The sequence below is a fragment of the Vombatus ursinus genome, unplaced genomic scaffold, assembly GCF_900497805.2.
Source record: "Vombatus ursinus unplaced genomic scaffold, bare-nosed wombat genome assembly UNPS02014864.1, whole genome shotgun sequence".
Classification (NCBI taxonomy): Eukaryota; Metazoa; Chordata; class Mammalia; order Diprotodontia; family Vombatidae; genus Vombatus; species Vombatus ursinus.
In genome coordinates, this window is record NW_020954642.1 from 17,761,664 (window position 1) to 17,777,860 (window position 16,197).

General features: G+C 43.7%; 1 protein-coding gene across 1 annotated transcript in view; it reads left to right on the forward strand.

Moving 5' to 3' along the window:
- LOC114027959 (liver carboxylesterase 2-like) overlaps positions 1 to 16,197 on the forward strand; it is a 33,325-nt gene that overhangs the window by 14,291 nt on the left and 2,837 nt on the right. The window contains exons 5-12 of the mRNA XM_027842101.1: positions 3,185 to 3,338; positions 4,566 to 4,670; positions 5,572 to 5,670; positions 9,353 to 9,493; positions 10,982 to 11,056; positions 12,265 to 12,412; positions 13,536 to 13,658; positions 15,808 to 15,886. Coding sequence (XP_027697902.1) covers positions 3,185 to 3,338; positions 4,566 to 4,670; positions 5,572 to 5,670; positions 9,353 to 9,493; positions 10,982 to 11,056; positions 12,265 to 12,412; positions 13,536 to 13,658; positions 15,808 to 15,886 — 924 coding nt within the window. The remainder of the gene's footprint in view (positions 1 to 3,184; positions 3,339 to 4,565; positions 4,671 to 5,571; positions 5,671 to 9,352; positions 9,494 to 10,981; positions 11,057 to 12,264; positions 12,413 to 13,535; positions 13,659 to 15,807; positions 15,887 to 16,197) is intronic.

Consider the following 16,197-nt stretch of genomic DNA (forward strand, 5'->3'; position numbering starts at 1 on the left):
AGTAACTGTTATTTACCATCCTCATGGACACTCTCCTTCTTTTCTCAATGAATTCAGTGCCTTGTTTCCAGTCTTTCTCTCTTTCCCAACTCCCACCTTCATACTGAAGGATTTCAACATTCATTTTGTTATTCCCTTCAACATTCTTACTCCCTATTTCCTCAGTGTGTTCATTTCTCATAACCTACTCCTCCACCCCACCTCAGCTATATACAGAGATCGTACCACCCTTGATTTTACCTGACTCCTAAGTGTCCCATCTCTATGTTCATTAACTATGAAATTCCTCCATCTAGTTATAATCTCTTGTCCTTCCACTAGATTCTCTGCCTGGTAACCCCTAAACCTGTTCTTCATCTTCACCTTCACTGTCAATCCCTTACTCCTCAGTTCTTTCCCAGGCCATCACCCCTGCCTGGTTACATTCTCTTACCTTCCCCAACTTAACCCCTTAGTGAACCACTTCATCTCTACACTGAACCATTATCCTATGACAAATCTTTCCCTGCTAAACCTCAGCCTTGGATTACTCACATCACTCACTCCTTACGCTCTTCTTTCCATACTGCTGAATGAAGCTAGAGAAAACCATGAAACTGTGCTGCCTGTGTCCATACAGATTAATGTTACATACTCTTACCTTTCTCCTCACTGTGGCAAGGCAATCTTTCTGCACCTCTGTAATCAATTCACTTTCTCATTCACCAGAGTGGCTTTTCTAAGCCTTCGCATCCCTCCTCAAACTTCTCATGCCTCCTCTCCTCACTATCTCAACTCAGAACCTTGCTTTATACTTTGCTGAAAAAAAAATGAGGCCATTCACTGAGCTCCCTCATATCCCCTCCTCCTTACCTCACATTAATCAGATGCCTTCTGTTACTATCTCCTCCTTTACCTCTTACTTACATGAAAAAAATGGACCTTTTCTTCTCCGAGGTTAAGCTTTCTACACACACAAATGATTGCATTCCATCCAGTCTTTTCCAGAAGAGTGCCCTTTCGATCATTCTCACTTTCAATACTCTTTAATCTCTGTCTCTTTCTGTCTCTATCTATCTCTCTCTCTCTCCTCCCCCCCCTCCACCCTTCCCTCTACCCCACTGTTTCCCTACTACCCACACTTGGACTAATAATACCTGCTTGGTCGGCCTCTTTGCCTCTTCTCTCCCTAATCTAGTTCATCCTCCACTCAGCTGTCAGTGATCTTCCTACAGCACAGGTCAGACCATCATCCCCTTGTTCAATCAATCAGTCAGTTAACAAGCATTTTTAGCACTTATTATATGCCAAGCACACTGCTTAGTGTTTTGAGATAGAAAAGAAAGTCAATTCCTACCCTCTGGGACCTCACATCTAATGGGAGACAACATGTAAAAAGCCATATAGATGCAAAATATATGCAATGTACAGGAGATGTAATCTCAGAGGGAAGGTGTGACAATTGTGATTTTTGAAACACATTGATGTTATAAATGATAGAACTCCACCATGGAGTTACAGGGTAAGTGGTCCTAACGACCATAAAACATTTAAGCAGTAGCAGACAGCCAGTACTTTCACAAGCCCTGACTCATTCTAATCCTGTGAATAACCGCAGCTCCTGAATGGACTCCCAGCAGACTGTATAGCTCGGTGCTGGCACCCATCCTGGAGTCCCTGAGTCCAGTATCAATAACAGATTCTGAGGAATTTCCCCACCACACCCAGGACTGATTAAGAGTTCCCTCTCTCACATTGGGTCTGGTTGTGTGAACCAAACAATCCTCCCTTTAAGGGATAAGACTGACCTGCTCAGAGCCCACTCTGAGTGTATACTCCCACCAAGACCTTGCTACTGTACAAGTCCCCTGCACGTGAGTGCCCTGAATCTCTCTGTCAATGCAGGTTGTAATATGTGTGTGTGTGTGTTTGTATGTTGCTTCATTTTGCCTGCTTAGTAATTACCTACATGGTAATAAAGCTTATGCTTCTCCTAGCTTCCCAGTAACAATTTTCTATAAAGCCTCAAGCTGGGGTCCTTGTTCTAGAAGGCTCTAGCAGTGATGGTGTGTGGGGGAGGGGGAGGAGGAAAAATGAGATCTCTTGTAGAAGGTGGGATTAGAGCTGTCTCACATTCCTTCAAGGAATTCCAGTCATGAGGACAGCCAGTGAAAGTCAGATTTGGGAGATAGAAAGTTGTATGTGAGGATGAGGAGTACAATGTTGCTGGATTGCAGAGTTCGTGGAGAAGAGCCTGGCCTCCACCTACCTCTACAATCTTCTCACACTCCTTCACATTCTCTGCCTCCTTCATGATGCTTACATAAGATATTCCATTGAATCTGTTCCTTTTCATTCCTCCTCTCCTCCTCCTGGTTTCCTTGAGGACTTGGTGCTAATCCCACCTTCTGCAAGAAGCCTCTCCCTGCCTCCCTTACTGCCAGGGCCTTCCCTCTGGGATCATCCCCAATCTATCCTGTATAGATCTTCTTTGGGTACATCTTTCTGCATGCTAGCTCCCTCATTAAACTGTAAACTCCTCGAGGGCAGGGACTATGTTTACCTTTCTTTGTATGCCCAGAGCTTGGTATAGTGCCTGGCACATAGTAGGTGTTCAGTAAATGTTTCTTGACTTGACATTCTAATATAGGAAGACAAAACCGAAAGGAGAGCTAATAAAAAAGGAGAAGGAAGGGAGAGTGGGGGCAAGGCAGCTGGTGGGGAGGTGGAAGAGATCAGGGAGTAAGCTGGAAGGGAAGAAAGCAGCATTGCGGATGCTCCCCGTGGAAGGCACAGTAAGCCATGGAAAGAGGCACGCACTGGGAGTGCTTCGAGTGGGGGAATTCAATCTGTGTTGTCAATTTACATCTGTAAAATAAGAACAGCAACAACTAGCATTTGTATGGCCCTTTAAGGTTTACAGAGTCCATTATAAAATTGTGTCTCATTTTATCCTTGCAACAACTCTGAGAGATATATGCCATCATTATCCCCATTTTATAGAGAAGGTAACTGAGGCAGTGATCTAGGTGACTACCCCATGGTCACCCATCTAGCAGATGAACACTGGTCTTGCCAGGTCTAGGTTCAGCAGTCTATCCACTGCCTCATCCAGCTGGAGGAAATGCTCTTTAAATCTCATAATGCTATTAACCTGGTGTTCTTCTTCTGAAGTCTCCAACCTTGTCTAATATCTGGCTTTCAGCACTGGGGATGAGCACGCACCTGGCAACTGGGGTTTCCTGGATCAGGTGGCTGCCCTGAGGTGGGTCCAGAAGAACATTGCCCACTTTGGAGGAGATCCTGGCCGTGTGACCATCTTTGGCGAGTCAGCAGGGGGGATGAGTGTTTCCTCACACGTAAGTGGTAAAGAAATGACCCCAGCCTGAAGGGGGCCTCTTGTAGTCAAATCAAAGATATCCAGAGGTGTATCCTTGTTCTGGGAAGTTTGGGTTCAGGCAAAGGACCGCACTGGAGAGCCTAGAGGTGGCCTCGAGACTGCAGGTTCCCCAGCCCAAGGTGGACCTGAGTTTTTCTTCCTCTTCTTTTATCCTTCCACCACTCAGAACCATTGGGGGTGATGACTTCTTTCTCTAAGAGTGGCACCTGCCCTTGCCTTTCATTTGGAGACCCCACTACACTCCCTTGCCCTAGTCCCAACTAATCATCTAGGCCCTTCTTTGTCTTGCTTTACTGGAGACAGAAAATGAGCAATTCTTTTTTAAAGGCTTACTAACAACTTCACGTAAGAGCAAAAGAAAAGTATAGGGTAATGATGAAATAATTCAAGGCCCAATGGATTCCAGATTTCACCACTGAGGTTCACCTGTTCACAACACTGCTCAAAGCCTCTGTGCCTTCCCAGGTGGCCTTTGTGACCAGCTGTGGCTGCAGACCTGCTCTCTCTAGTCTTTATTGATGAGCCGCTGAGAGCTTAGCATGCCTGGAACTCATATGACACACATAAAATCCATCAGAGGGCTTAGAGGCAAGGATCTTTTGACTTAGTAGCCCTCCTCCCCCAGGAGTTTGCACATCACTGACAGCCTCCAGGATGTGATAAGGCATGGGAGGAAGACTTCAGTGGAAGGATAATGCTGAAAAAAAAATTGCTGATGGGAAAGTGGGAAATTCCTATTATATAGTAGAAAAACTGTTGGATTTAAAGTCATTTGATCCTCACAACAGCACTGGGTTTTCTCATAATTAATAAACAATAACCAATAATTAATAAACAAGGTGACCTTATAAGGAGGTAGGGTATAGGAATAGCATTGCTGAGTTACAGAACACAGGCATTTTATCATACCCTGTTACTGTACCAACCAGACAGTCCTGCACCATGGCCAAGGATACTTAGCCCTCTTTTCTGTCTAAATATCTTACAGGCCTGGCTGTGCCCAAGGGCCCCAAGGCCCTGGTCCCATAGAGAGGCTACTGTTTGGGGCTGTCCTATATGGGTAGTTTAGGGATGTGGCAGGTAAGTAACAGTCCTGGCCTTCAGACTCCCAGTCTCCTCTGTCTCTACTAAGCCAGGAGTGCTGGGCCTCCTCATGACTGCTTCTTTTTCTCCCCTGCTCCCCCAGGTTCTGTCCCCCATGTCCAAAGGTTTGTTCCACAGAGCAATCATGGAGAGCGGCGTGGTCATCCTCCCTGGCTTGTTTTCTTCCAGTTCAGAAATGATTGCAAATGTAAGTTCCTTGTTCTTAGGTCTTTACAATGCCTCTTATCCTTCCTTAGGCTTACTGGCCTCCTAACCCCATGGCCCAGTGTACCATTGACTTTCCAGCTCACGTGGGCTATAAGAAGGTACACTGGAATGCCACTGAATGTTTAAGCTGAAAGTTACCATAGAGATCATCTAGTCTGACCAACTCATCTTGCAGACGAGGAAACTGAGGCACAGAGAGGGAGGACTCAGTTCCTTGCTCTGCTTCTTCCTATGCCTGTGATTTTAGGTAAAGCATTTCCTTCTTGGGGCCTCAGTTTCTTCCTCTATAAAAGTGCATTCAATTAGATGGTTTGTAAAGCCCCTTCTAGCTCAAAATTCTATTTTCTGACACCCCTAGAAAAGGAAGAAGAGTTCCTCGAGGGGCCCAGGTACAGTTTTGATGGAATGGTCTGTGAGGGCCTCTGTACCCCTGTAGTTCACTCATTCTGCGACTTGTCCAAGGTCACACAATGAGTTGGTGACTGAGCTGAAACCAGAGTTGAGGTCTCTGAGCCAATATCAGGGCTTTATCAACATACCAGACCTGATAGCATGTCTTTTATGGATATTTAAGTCTTTTCTCCCTGAGGAAATGGTAAACCCTTTGGGAGCAGGGACTGTGTCCTTGTAACCTGCCCCATGTCCATCCCCATTGGCTGGCACTGAGCCCTGTACAGAGAAGGCTTGTGATTGAGGGATTCACCCCCTTTGGCAGTCAGACAGATTCCAGCTTGGTCTTCTTTTCACCGTTACTGCATCATCACCTATAGAAATGATCCTTTGCTAGCTTACTGATGAGTATGAAAGGATTCCTTTATTGTGGTACAGGTCAGGGGGTTCCTCAATGAGAATATTAACTCTTTGTGGGTGCCTCTTTGCAGGTCATTGCCAATCTGTCTGCTTGTGATCCACACAGTTCTGCCTCCATGGTGCAGTGCCTTAGGAGCAAATCTGAGGGAGAGATCCTGGCCATTACCAAGGTATGAAAGCTGAGAAGCAAGGGTTCCAGTACGAACAAGAACTGCCAAAACAGCTCAGGGCAGGGCTGGGCACTCAACCTTTATGAGGTGGGATTGAGGTGAAGATCTTGGGAATGTAAATCTCTTACCCTCCATTTCCTCCTACTCACTAGATGGACTTCAAGGATATTTCCACCTCCAATATTCTATGTCCAAAGGTCTCTTCTAGGTCTAATGTTTTGCTCTCTAGGACCTCTTCTACCTCCAAACATTTTTTGCTCTCAACTTTTATTTTGGATGCTAACGTTCCATTCCTTCTACTCTGGACATACTATGTCTAAGAATCCTTTCAAAATTTTGTGTTCTAAATATCACAGGTTCTAAGTTTCTAAGCTTTTTCATTGTCTAGTCTCATAACCTTTTCTCCTCAAACATTCTCTGTTTAAAGAATCATAGCTTTAGAGCTAGAAGGGTCCATCTGAATCTGATTCAAACATTCTGGGTTCCAACATTATTTGTTTCAAGATTCCGTCCCCTGCTGATATTCAATTTTATTAGATTTTCCCCCAGCATTTCCAAAATTCTATGCTGTAACACTCTATAAGCTAAGGTATGGAGGATGTAGCTAGGTGGTTCAGTGGTTAGAGTGCTAGGAAAACTGACCTGAGTTCAAATCTAGCCTCAGACATTAACTGTCATTGAACTTGTTTGCCTCAGTTTCCTTATCCATAAAATGGGAATTATAATAACACCTCCTTCCCAGGGTTGTTGTGAGGATCAACTGAGATAATAATTGTAAAGTGCTTATTAGTACAGTGCTGGGCATATAGAGAGCATTAAATGAATGTTACGATGATGATGATGATGGTGGTGGTGGTGGTGGTGGTGGCGGTCCCTTCTAGCTCCAATATTCTGTTCTCTGTAACCTTTCAGATCTAACACCCTATGGGTCTTTAGAAGAAAGAATCAGTTCAGGGAAGGCTTTCTCTATCCCCTGGGACTGATAGCTCTCATCTAAATGTTCCTTTTATAAAAAAAATACATTTTATATATATTATCTCATTTCAATAATTTGGCAACAATCATGTACCATTTGTAGTACAAGTATAATGTCATTCCCAAATTACAGACTTGGGAATTAGAGCCATGGAATAGAAGCAGGGTGAGGTCAGGGAGCTATTTGTTTTTGTATTTGTATCCTCAGAGCCTAGAATAGTTCGGGGATTGATGTATTGACTGGATATTTTACAAAGGAGGAAACCGAGTCCCAATGGGGTTAAGTGACTTGGACAAATCTCACACAGCTTGAAAAGTATCAAGATGGATACCTGACCCCAGGCCTTTAAGGCCACAATCTTTATTCACCACATCATGTTACTTCCTCAAAGACTTGGAGTTCTTTGCCTGTACTCACTTAGTTGTAACTGTGTTACACTAGATCTAATTCTATCTAATTGTTCAGTTTTTTTTCAGTCATGTCCAATTCTTCATGACCCCATGTGGGGTTTTCTTAGCGAGGATACTGGAGTGCATTGCCATTTCCTTCATCAGCTCATTTTACAGATGAGGAAACTGAGGCCAATACATTTAAGTGACTTACCCAGGGTCACACAGCTAGTGTCTGAGGCCAGATTTGAACTCAGGAAGATTCCAGCTCACTTGGGCTATAAGAAGGTGCACTGGAATGCCACTGAATGTTTAAGCTGAAAGTTACCATAGAGATCATCTAGTCTGACCAACTCATTTTACAGATGAGGAAACTGAGGCACAGAGAGGGAGGATGCTTTACCTAAAATCACAGGCATAGGAAGAATCTTTCTGCCTCCAAGTCAGCACTCTGTCCACTCTGCTACCTAGCTCCCCTTAAATCTAATTATTCTTTCCATCATCCATGTTGACTTCTTCCTTCATTCTGAAAACTATTGTTTTTCAACCTGATTTGATGACAGTTTCCTCATCTGGAAAATGAGAGGGTTGGACCAGATGATCTTCTGGAGTACCTTCCAGCTCTAAATCTATAACCTTATGAACATCCTTTCCAAAGCACCTGGGAGCTCAAGTTTCATTTTGGTCACAGCGAATGTCAAGGAGATGGGAGAAGAAAGGATTCCTGATTTTCAGGCAAACCCAAGCCTGGTATTCAGATACTGAATGGCTTGGTGCCTCCGTGGCTTTCTTGCCTTGTCTTATATTACCTCCCTGCATACACTCTATGCTCCAGTCAAACTCATCTGTCCTCAGTCTTCTAAATATTTCACCAACATTCCTCTTACCTGCCTGCCTTTGTTCAGGTGTGTCTTATGTCTGTAAAGTCCTCCCTTCTTATTATCATACTGGTTTACAAAGTGCCTTTCTCATAACAATCCATGAGGTAGGGAGTGCAAGAATCATTATTTCCATTTTATAGATGGATAAATCATGAGGAGGTCTCAGTGAATAGAGAACCAGTGCTGGAGTCAGTCACTTCAAATCCAGCCCCTGACACCTACTAGCTAGCTGTGTGACCCTGGGCAAGTCACTTAACCTCTGTTTGCCTTAATCTCTAATAGAGAAAAAAAATGGCAAACCACTCCAGTATCTTTGCCAGAAAACCCCATGGATAGTATTATTGTGCTATGGTCCACAGGGTCCATAAATGTATATAATTTGCTTAAAGTTATACAGTCTGTTAGCAGTTGAACCAGGACTGGAATCCAGATCCATTGACTTTGAGGCCGTGGCTCTTCTGCTGTTTATTCCAGAGGCATTTCTGGAGCAGCTTCTGTGTCCAGCCTGGGGGGACACAAAATTTGGATAAAAGATGGGTCCATGATGGAACTCCCCTTTTTAGGGCAGAGCGCTTTATGTCATATGCAAGTAACAGAACCTAAATCCACACAGGGTGTCAGAAGCACGTGAGGTGAGAACTCAAGGAAAGGAAAAGGTCCTTCTGGCTGCCATATCAGGGAAAGTTTTGTGGAAGATATGGGAGTTACATTAGCTCTTGAAGGAAGTGAAGAATTTCAGCAGGTAGCAATGGGGGAAAGGTCATTCTGGCCAAGTGGAGAGAAGTGAGCCAAAGCAGAAAGGTAGGAAATGGTGGTTGACTTTCAGTGGATACCCAAGAATCTATTCTTGGTGAAACATAAGGTACTTGGCACAGGCTAGAGTTCACATATTATGAGATAAGACTGGAAAGGTAGAAGAGAGGGATCTGAATGCCAGGCTGAAGTGTTAAAGGTCTTCTTTGGGCAATGAGGAGTCATGGGAATTTTTTCTTAATGCAATGGATTACCATGAGCAAATCTGAGATGAGGAAGGGGTGGGTCTGTGTGTGTGTGTTTGTGTGTGTGGGTTTGAGTGTGAGTGAGTGTGTGTGTGTGTGTGTGTGTGATAAATTAGATGGGGAAACAGGGAGGACACTTTGGAAACTATTGCAAGAGTCCAGATAAGTGGGGACATCTAGGTGGTGCAGTGGAGAGAGCACTAGTCTTAGAGTTAGGAAAACCTGGGTTCAAATCCATTCTCAGACACTTACTAGCTGTGTGAACCTAGGTAAGTCATTTAACTTTGATTTCCTCCCAAAAAATAGATAAAAAAAAGGGAGTCCAGGTAAGTGACAAAAAGAGTCTAAAATAGAATAGTTACAATGAGAATGATGAGAAAGATACACTGAAAGGGGATTGTGGAGATAGACTTGCCTTTTTTTTTCTCCTTTCTTTAGCATTTCAAGTTAGTCCCCAGTGTAATTGATGGACAATTCTTCCCCAAACATCCTGAAGAGTTGCTGGCTGCAGGAGAGTTCCACCACGTCCCTTCCATCATCGGTGTCAACAACCATGAATGTGGCTGGGTTATTCCTGTGGTAAGATCCTAGCATGTTCTATTCTGTGCCAGCTTCTTTCTGATCTCGAGAGTTTATGCTGCTCTAAAGAATCACAGACTTTCCGAGGTGGTCAGGACCTTGGTGGCCATGAGTCTAGGCCAGAGTTGAAGGAGAATTCTATCTATAACTCACTGGACAAATGGCCATCCAGCCTCTGCTTGCAGACCTCCAAGGAGGGAAAACCTCCTGCCTCCTGAGGCAGCTCCTTCCACTTTAGGTAGCTCTTAGGGTTGGACAGGGCACCATGCCATCAAGCGGAAATTTACTTTTATTTTTTAACACTTATACCAGTTTTTCCCAGCTCTGCCCTTAGGGCAAATGGCCCCAGATAAATGCCTCTTCCAGGGGATCATCCACCAGACCGTTAAAGACAACTACCAAGTCTGCCCTGCCATAAGGTTTTTCTTTGACCAGCAAAGCAAGTTCCTTTAACCCATCCCTATATGGCAAGCCCGTGACACCCTTCTCAGTGTCCCTATTTTCTTCCTCAAATGTGATGCTCAGAACTGAATGAAAGATTCCAGATATATAGTTATCCCTTCCACATTGGGGTGCAATGCCCCCACGATCTGGAAAATCCATATAATATTTTTGGCCCCTGACCTTCATACCAGAGGAGAAGACTGAATTAGTATGGTATTAAAAATAGCATATGTTTATATTGTACAATACTATACACATATTTTATTTATTTCTGAATTTCTAAACTTTTTCCGTGTCATCCGCTGGCCTTTGCCTGTCATCTATGAATTCCACAAACTCCCAAAACATTCCCATTTAATTTCTTATGCTTACCTACAATATATCACAGTCATGATGAGAAAAACTGTGATGTATTTACAAAAACTTCTTTCAATGTACTGAGGTAGAGACCATTAAGATGACTATCCCCATTTTGTAAAGTAGAGAACTGAGGCTCCCAGAAAGGACATGATTTAACCCTAGTCACACAGCTGGGACTAGAACCTGGGCCTCCTGATGGGAGACTATGGACTTCAGGTCATCATATCTAAAGGCCATTGGCTCAATATTAATTTTAAATATGACATGATATTAACAACCACTTGTCAGCTGCCTCCTTAAGCACATGCATGTAAAGTAGGCCTACTTACACTAGTCAGAAAAATAGACTTCTACCTGCATCATTTGTAGCATAATGTATTAGAGTAAGCATCGGTCATTGTCTAAGGCCATAAGGTCTAAGGACATAAGGTCATTATGAAGAAAACATGACGGCTGTTTATTATGTACTGGGCATTACCTGCCATTTTGCTGGCCATTTTGCAAAATAACTTGAGAATTGTTCAGTGTGTATTGGGTATTATTCAGTAATTACTAAACAAATCTATGGCACTAGTTCCTCCTTAAAGGGTAAAATGACTTCCTTGGATTAGATTTGTTTAAAAAATGCATAAATTTCATAAAGTTCTAAAAATCATTCACAGCGTGCCATTTTTCTCTACACAGGAAATGGGCATTCCTGGATTTAAGGAAAACATGGATAAAGAAACTGTCCAATCAGTATTGCAAAGTTCATTTTTGGTGAGATACCAGTTAATCAAGATTCTTTTTATAAGCACCTACTACCTAGCAGGCACTGGGCTTGACACAGGGACAAAGAAAAATAGTCCCTGCCCTCTAAGGACTTACATTGGATGAGGGAGATAACCTGCACATCCAGAGACAGATGGAAAACATACAGAGAGAAAATCTTGGGGGAGCGGTAAGGCACTAGAAGCTGAAGGAGGGAGGAACCAAGAAAGATGTTCTATATAAGGTACTGTTTGAGCTGAGGCTTGCCAAAGCAAAGGCATGGAGATGAGAGATGGAATGGGAAGTGTGAGGAACCAGAAGGTTGGTATACCTGGACCACAGAGTGTGAGGAGGATAATCATGTATAATAAGACTGAATGGGACCATGTTATTAAAAGCTCTAAATACCAAATGTGAGAGTTGACATTTAATCCTAGAGGTAATGGACATCCACTAGAATTTATTTAGTTAGGGAAGAGGAGTAAAATGGTCAGATCTGGGCTTGGAAAATCACTCTGGAAGATGAATGGAGGCTAGATTGGAATGGGGAGAGATCTGAGGCACAGGGACCAATCAGGAGGCCATTGAAATAGTCCAGGAGAGAGCCAATGAAGGTCCTTCCACCTTCTGACTTTCTTCTTTCATAGTCACAGAGTGGGAAGGGACCTTGGAGACCCCATGTAGCTCTCTCCTTTCCTCAAGCCCCATATCCCTTCTACACCATGCCCAACAACTAGTTGTCTAGGATCTTCTTGAGAAATTTAACCTTGAAAGAGTAAGCCCTGGTGGGGAGGTGGTAAAGTGATCTAATGAGACCCAGGACCCATGAATAGCAGGTAAACTTATTCCTGCTTATTAAGTGGGCTTATTCCTTGTGGTTGTTAATTGATGAGTCACGTCAGACTCTTCGTGACCACTTTTAGGGGTTATCTTGACAAAGATACAGGAGTGGTTTGCAATTTCCTTCTCCAGCTCATTCTACAGAGGAGGAACTGAGGCAAACAAGATTCAGTGACTTGCCCAGGGTCACCTAGCTAATACATGTCAGAGGTCACATTTGAATGCGGGTCTTTCTAACTCTAGGGCCAGAGTTTATCCACCGCGTCACTTAGCTCCCTTGCTTATTCCTTACAATCAACCAACAAACATTCCCACACAATCCACTGCCAGGTATGTTTGCTTTTCTGTTACTCTCTCTCCTCCTGGGTCTCCTATAGGGTATTCCTCCTGAGCTTGGGCAGCTGATGATGGAAGAGTATTTAAAAGACACTGAGGACCCGGGAGGTTATCGAGCTCAATTCCAGGATATGATGGGGGATTCGATGTTTGTTATTCCTGCCCTCAAACTGGCCAAATATCAACACGGTGAGTATGGCATTGACCCTTTCCAGAACCAGTGTAAGAACATCTCCTCTCTGGGGCAATGTGTGTATGTCACCCACGCACTCATGCAGAAGGAGGCTCCCACTTTGGGCTTTGCTATTATAACCTCCAGAGTGGTTAAACCCTCTTGTTCACCTTCCTTCTTCTTCCTTCCTACCCCTACCTAACCCCAGCCAGAGGAGGCGGAGGAACTCTATAACCATTGTCTACAAATAATAATAATAAATAATAACCCACATTTCCTAAGCAGATGCTCTTAACTATTTTGTGGGTATGTATTATGGACCTCTTTGGAAGTCCAGGGAAAATTAAAAATTCCTTCTAGAGTAATGTTTTTAAATATATAAAATACAATACACAGGATAGAAAACCAATTAGATTGAAATGCAGTAATCTAAGTGCTCAACTAAAAATAAATTTCAGAACCCCTGACAGACTGTTTTATGTTATAGTACTTGTATTCTAAAGCACTTAGCACAGTGTCTGGCCCAAAGCAGGTGTTCTATAAATGTTATTCATAGGGCAGCTAGGTCCCTCTTCCTGACTTCCTGACTCCTCTTCCTGAATTCAAATCTGGCCTAAAACACTTATTAGTTGTGTGACCTTGGGTAAGTTGCTTCACACTCTTTGCCTCAGTTTCCTCATTGGTAAAATGAGCTGGACGAGGAAATGGCAAACTGCTCCAGCATCGTTGTCAAGAAAACCTCAAAAGAAATCATGAAGAGTTGAATATGTCTGAAAAATAACTGAACAACAAATGCTTATTTCCTTCCTCCCTCTTCCCGTGGGATAGACAGGCCAGAGATTAGTATCTCCACCCTACACTTGAAAATTCAGCCTAAAAGAAGTAAAAGGATTCCCCCAAAGTCTTGTAGTTGATCAATAGCAGGTCCTGTTACACCAAACCCAGCCCTTCTCCTGCCTCACAGTATCACTCATGGACAGGATTTGCTAAGGGGCTGCCCTCTTGGAGCTTGCCTGTTAATGGCCAGTTACCATCGACACCCGCACCCCAAAGGAGGGAATCAGGCCAGGGGCCCCTGGCATGTGGCCCGGCCCTGCGTTCAGTGTGAAAATAACCGTGGGCATTTCTTTGTTTGCGTAGGTCCCAGCTCTCCAGTCTACTTTTATGAATTTCAGCACCGACCAAGCATGTTTAATGGAATCAAGCCGGATTTTGTGAAAGCAGACCATAGCGATGAAGTGCTTTTTGTCTTTGGAGTGCCTTGTAAGCAGTGGAGCCGGGATGGAGTGGAAAGCTGTGGCTCAGGATGGGGGACTCTCACCCACCTTCTCCATCATCTACTTTATTCTCTCTGACATCATAACAAACAATAATGCCTTACCTTTTCCCAAAGCACCTTCCCATACATCAGCTCATTTCGTAATGATAATAACAATAGGTAAAAGTAGCTAGCATTTATATACTGCTTGAAGGCTTACGAAGAACTTTGTATATGCCATTCTCATTTGATAGCCTCAAAACAGCCCTGTGAAGTAAATGCTGGTGCTATCCCCATTTTACAGATGAAGAAACAGAGGCCAAGAGTCACAGAGCTAGTTAAGGGTCTGAGTCAGGATCTGAACTCATGGTTTCTTGGTTCTACATTCAGTACTCAGTCTACCTATCATCGAGCTGCTATTTTATCTTCCCAAATACCCTGTGAGGGTCTGGGTCGGGGGAAGGGAGGGATTGTGTCTGTTGTACAGAAGAGGAAAGTGAAGTTCAGAGACAGGAAGACACATCCAATATCACACAGTTAGCAGGTCTAAGCCCAAATCCAGCGTTCTTTCTGCCTTTCCCGGTTCCCTTAGGAGCAACTGAACAGGGGCCCTGTTGCCTGAGAAGAGTTTTTGGTTTTATTTATTATTTTTTGCATTTGTATCTCCAACCCTTGGCACAGTGCCAGGGACAGAGGAGGCAGTTAATAGTTACCTGGCTGACTGAGTGATTGGTGGTTAAGGTATCAGGCTTGGAAGTCCCCCAACTCAGTCTGCTTGTTCAGGTGAACTGAATCAGGAGGTGGATTCAGCTATTCAGTTCAATTCAGTTTATATGATTAAGCACATGCAACATGCAGAGCCTCTGTTCATCTCTAGGGAAGGCAAAAAGATAAAAAAGACACAGTGTCTGACTTCTTGGAGTTTACTACCCAGAAGGGAAGATGAGGCACAAACACAAAATACACATTTCCATATGTCAATGGACTAGTAACCTCACCAATACCCTCATCATCTCCTCTGGGTAGACCCCTAACCTGTTACACCGTCTTATCCTGTGATTCTTGTCCTTGTGCTTCCATAAATCCTGCAAAACCAATCTGCCCAATGTGCTGGAAGTCTTCCCTCCCTCCTTTCCTCCATCCCTCCCTCTCTCTCGTCCTTCCTTCCTTCTTCCCTCCCTTCCTTCCCTCTCTCCTTTCCTTCCTTCCTTTTCTCCAGTTATTCTTGATTCACTTTCTCTACCAGTACATCCATTTGGGGATTGTTGGACAAAAGTCTCACATTTAACAATGTTTGGAGTTAATGGTATAGATGGTCCCAAATCTGCGTTTTTGGAAGTCTTCTCTCCCTATTTTCACTTTCTTGCTCCTGTCCTGGGAGAACTGGAAGGCCAGTTTATCCATTTATCTGTTTCATGACTTGCATGGCCAATGAATTCATCATCTTATGACCTGGTTGCAGCTGCTGAGCCTGTCTGCACTGCCCCAGGCAGGGGTCCTTAATGGCAGCATCGTCTGGGGAAGGAGTCATATGCAAAGGCTTTGCAGTTACTAGAGCTTGTGCTATGCTGTTGTAGCTTAGAGTAATGATATTTATTACTATAAATGGCATTTATAACAATCATGCCATCACTATAATTACATATGATAAAATATTATTGTATAATAATATAAATATAATTTAATAATGATAGGTGGCATTTATGGAACACTTTTACAAGTTATGTAAACTGTTCTGTAAATATATCTTCTTTTGTTTACTGTCCCAACAATCCTGGGGCATAGGTGTGTTATTATTATCCCCATGTTTTGAACAAAGAAACAAAGGCAGACAGAGGTTAAGTGACTTGCCCAGGGTCACTCTTCTAGTCAACATCTCAGCCTAGATTAGAACTCGAGTCTTCCTGATTTCCAGTCCAGTTGCACCACTTTGTTTTTGGGCAGAGACTCAGTTATGGAGTCAGACAGATGAGGCCAACAGAAGCCCTGGGATGTCTTCTAGAAGGGGAGTGACATGATGGAAACTGTGGAAGGAAGATCAGTTCAGGGGCCAGAGCAGGACTGACTGGGTGGGTGGGGCTGGAGACTGGGGGAAAGGAGGCCTTTGGGTCTGCATTTTGGCCTTAGCCAAGATCTTTCTTTTTCTGTTCCTAGATTTAGGCGAGGCAACAGAAGAGGAAAAACTCCTCAGCCACAGGATAATGAGCTACTGGGCAAACTTTGCCCGTCACGGGTAAGAAAACTGCCCCTTGGTTTCCCCATGGTTTCCCTGTGGGGTAGTGCCTGTTCCTAGGCACATAAAGGTTTCCCACTTACACAGAAGTTCCCTGATTGAAATCTGTTCAGGGAAAAAAAAAGTTAATTCAACCCAGAGGTCAGGTCTGGTGAACAAGCATAGCCCTTCCCCAAGTTCATGGCCAGGGTTGGGGAAGGCATTACTTAGGCACACTCACCCTACACATGGGCATCTTGAAAGGAATACAAGAAAGATCAGCACCTCTCCTGGCCCACACCACTGCCCTCGAGTGTTAGTGACTTCTCTTC